The 4,372-nt window shown below is 44.6% G+C and overlaps 1 protein-coding gene across 4 annotated transcripts in view; it reads left to right on the top strand.

Moving 5' to 3' along the window:
- The window catches only part of NLRC4 (NLR family CARD domain containing 4), a 48,629-nt gene that overhangs the window by 12,345 nt on the left and 31,912 nt on the right, over positions 1-4,372 (top strand). For all 4 annotated transcript variants that reach the window (XR_003547963.1, XM_027768418.1, XM_006168808.3 and 1 more), the window contains exon 4: positions 301-2,304. Coding sequence is in view for 3 of the 4 variants with exons in the window: in XM_027768418.1 (XP_027624219.1) it covers positions 301-2,304 (2,004 nt within the window). In the remaining variant the exon portion in view is untranslated. The remainder of the gene's footprint in view (positions 1-300; positions 2,305-4,372) is intronic.

The following is a 4,372-nucleotide window of genomic DNA, read 5'->3' on the forward strand; positions in this document are numbered from 1 at the left end:
CTGCTGAAAAGTTACCGCTAATCCTCATTCTGAGTCAAACTCTTCCCTTTTCTTAACCCAAACACAGGCTCCTCTCATTTCCAATCAGCGGCTATGAGATTTGATGGCGGAAAGAAAGAAAGAGAAGCCAACAGGGGGAATGGGGGACAAGAGTGCCAGGGAAAAGCAGGAATAGATATTGGATCCCTGTGTGCCTACTCAGAGCTGGGGAAAGAAATTAAAGTCACCAAGAGCAGGTTCTCAGGCTCATTCCCCCTCCATTCTCCTGAACTAAGAGAGAACTGTGTCCTTTTCTAACAGGTCTAACAGGTCTTTGTCTTCAGATATCAGAAGGAGACCTGGATGATTTGGCTCAGGATTTAAAGGACTTATACCATGCCCCCTCTTTTCTGAACTTTTATCCCCTGGGGGAAGATATTGACATTATTTTTAATTTGAAAAGTACCTTCACAGAACCCGTGTTGTGGAGGAAGGACCGACACCATCATCGTGTGGAGCAGCTGAGCCTGGGTGGTCTGCTGGAGACCCTTCAGAGCCCCTGCATTATCGAGGGGGAATCGGGCAAAGGAAAGTCCACTCTGCTGCAGCGGATCGCCATGCTCTGGGCCTCTGGGGAGTGCAGGGCTCTGAGCAATTTCAAATTTGTCTTCTTTATCCGTCTAAGCAGGGCCCAGGGCGGACTCTTTGAAACCCTGTGTGATCAGCTCCTGGATATACCTGATACCATCGGGAAGCAGACTTTCCCGGCCATGCTGCTAAAGCTACGGCAGAGGGTTCTTTTTCTCTTAGATGGCTACAATGAGTTCAACTCCCAGAACTGTCCAGAAATCGAAGCCCTGATAAAGGAAAACCATCGCTACAAGAACATGGTCATAGTTACCACCACCACCGAGTGCCTGAGGCACATCAGGCAGTTTGGTGCCCTGATTGCTGAGGTAGGGGATATGACAGAGGACAGTGCCCAGGTACTTATCCGAGAAGTGCTGATAAAGGAGTTGGCGGAGGGCTTATTGCTCCAAATTCAGAAATCCAGATGCTTGAGGAATCTGATGAAGACCCCTCTCTTTGTGGTCATCACTTGTGCAATCCAGATGGGTGAAAGTGAGTTCCACTCTTACACCCAAACCACACTGTTCCGTACCTTCTATGACCTGCTGATTCATAAAAACAAGCACAAACATAAAGGCATGTCTGCAAGGGACTTCACTCGGAGCCTGGAGCACTGTGGAGACCTGGCTCTGGAGGGTGTCTTCTCCCATAGGTTTGATTTTCAACCAGAGGACATGTCCCTTGTGAATGAGAGTGTCCTACTGACAACCGGACTGCTCTGTAAGTACACAGCTCAAAGGTTCAAGCCAAAGTACAAATTCTTCCATAAATCATTCCAGGAGTACACAGCCGGACGAAGACTCAGCTCATTATTGATGTCTCGTGAGCCAGAGGAGGTGGCCAAAGGCAACAGTTACTTGCAGAAAATGGTTTCTATTTCAGACATTACGTCCATCTATAGCAACCTGCTCCTGTACACGTGCGGATCATCAGTCGAAGCCACCAGGGCCATTATGAAACACCTTGCAGCTGTGTATGAACACGGCAACCTTGTTGGACTTGCCGTCACCAAGAGGCCTCTGTGGAGGCAGGAATCCTTGCAAAATCCAAAAAACACCACTGAGCAAGAAATTCTGAAAGCCGTAAACATCAGTTCCTTTGCAGAGTGTGGCGTCAATTTATTCCATGAGAGCATATCCAAATCAGCCCTGAGCCAAGAGTTTGAAGATTTCTTTAGAGGCAAAAGCTTGTATATTAATGCAGAGAACATCCCTGATTACTTATTTGACTTCTTTGAACACTTGCCCAATTGTGCAAGTGCTCTGGACTTCATTAAACTGGACTTCTACGGAGGAGAAACAGCATCACAGTCCGAGACGGCCGAAGACACAGGCAGAATCCCTACGGAACGGTCCTCCAAAACCTACATTCCCAGTAGGGCTGTATCTTTGTTCTTCAACTGGAAGCAGAAATTCAAAAGCCTGGAGGTCACACTGAGGGATTTCAGCAAGTTGAATAAGCAAGATGTTAAATATCTGGGAAAGATATTTAGCTCAGCCACAAGCCTCAGGCTGTCCATTAAAAAATGTGCAGGGGTGGCTGGAAGCCTCAGTTTGGTCCTCAGTACCTATAAGGACATCCATTCTCTTATGGTGGAAGCCAGTCCCCTCACCATCGAAGACGAGAAGCATATCACGTCTGTGACAAACCTGGAGACTTTGAGTATTCACAACCTACAGACTCAACGCCTGCCAGGTATTGTAAACATTAGCAGTTTAAGTTATACTGAAGCCTGTGGGTACAGTGGAAATACTTGATTATCATATCATTCTGTTTTACATTTTCTTACAGTGTCTACTAGATGTCAGAACTTGGAAGTGAGGTGGGAGGGCTGGGAAGAAGGGTCCATGAAGGCATAGGCTGTCAGATTAGGAGGTCCTCCCTAGAGAAGAACTCCCAGAGCTGCAGCTCTGCAGTCTGATTAGAAAGCTGTATGAGAGTACCAGCTCCATGACCCAGTGGTTAAGAAATTTGGATTGCACATAGCCAACCACAAAGTTTGAAAATCTTGACAGGATTTTCCTGTGGTATAACTATTTCACATGGAGAGTGATTTCTTCCTCTCCCTTTCTCTGTCTCTTTCTGGAGCATGCATGTACCCTCTTGCAAATTAAAAACAACAAAAAAAGAAAAGCTCTTTGAGGGGACCTCAAAGAGTAGGTAGAGAAATGGAATTAAAGTATGGGTTTATTTTGCTGCAAATTTTTTTTTTCTGGAGATTTTTTTTTTTTTCTGCTATAGGGCATGTGCACTCACCAGAAAGACAGAGAGAGACAAAGAGACAGAAAGTGAGAAATCACCGCCCCAGGCGGAATGGCCACACCATGATCCTTTCTCCTCCATTCTCCTTTCGGAATCTTGGGCACATGTGCCCGGCCTGAGTTTAAGCTACTGGGTCCGGGGCTTGAACCGTGGACTACTACATGAGAGTCTAGCAACGTAGCCATTACACTATCTGCTGGTCCCTCACTGCAAAAGATTTTTGAAATCATGTGTAGATTTTTCACAGTATGCAGTTTCTATGAACTGTTTGCAGATCTCCAATGTATTTAATTATTAAAATACATAAATATTTGCTATTTCAGTATGTATACATATGAAATAAGTCAAGCCTGTCTTCGGCAAGCCCTTCTTCTTGTCACCATCTCAGTCTCTACCCAACACCATGGCTTCCTTGCCAAGTGCACCCTGCCCTACTTTGAGAAGGAAGGCAGTCAAACCAGTAAATTAATCAACTGCAGGAGCTAGTGGCTGAGTTTCTCAAGTCTCATCTAGAAAATTACTGAATTTAACAAGGCCAATTCCCAACCCCACCTCAAGAATTATTCATTTAGAAGGCAAATTTTCACAATGGATGCTACCCAATAAGAAGAAATTTGACTTCAAACATAGGCATATGGGGCAATCTGTCAGGGAAAAGAGGAGATTTCCCCAAATCCCAGGTAACACTAACGTCAAATTTCTGCCCCACCTCTGTAGATCAGTTCTATTACCCAAGCACAGACTACCCAACTGTAGCAATCTGAGGTTAGTTTTCAGTCCCAAGCCATTTCCCATCCTTGCTTGTCACACTGCAGAATTCTCTGCGGTTTTAAGAATCTAGACTCTTTTTGTACAGATAATCTTTGCAACTTCCTACTCAATGCAGTATTCTTTTCTGAAAAATTCTGGCTGTCACCCAGACTTTGTAAGAGTGGTTTCCAGGGACCAGCAGTTGGCGTAATGGCTATGTCGCTGGACTCCCATGTAGTCGATAGCAGTTCAAGTCCCAGACTCAGTGGCTTAAACTCATGCCAGGTGCGTGTCCATGCATGCCCAAGATCCCAAGAGGAGAATGGAGGAGATGGGATTGCGGCATGGCCATCCCTCCTGGGGGGTGATTTCTCGCTTTCTGTCTCTCTGTCTCTCTGTCTTTCTGGTATGTGCACATGCCCTATAGCAAAAACCTCTCCAAAAAATAAAAAAATAAAAAGAATGATTCCCAATATTTTCTTCTTAAATTAAAAAATTCAATTTAACTTTTGAGTAATATAGTTACAAGGCCCAAATTATAAAAGAATCTAGAATAAAAAGTACCCTTTTTGCCCCCAGCCTCTAGCCATGACTCTTTTTAAAAAATAATTATTTTATTTAATTTTATTTATTTGCTTGTTTATTTTAACGAGAAAGAGAGAGAGAGAATGAGAAAGAGAGAGAAAGCAAGCTACCAGGTCCAGGACTCAAACTGTGGTCACCCATGTAGGAGCCCAGTGCCTTTACCCAC

Source organism: Tupaia chinensis, unplaced genomic scaffold, assembly GCF_000334495.1.
Source record: "Tupaia chinensis unplaced genomic scaffold, TupChi_1.0 Scaffold146177_1, whole genome shotgun sequence".
Taxonomy (NCBI): domain Eukaryota; kingdom Metazoa; phylum Chordata; class Mammalia; order Scandentia; family Tupaiidae; genus Tupaia; species Tupaia belangeri.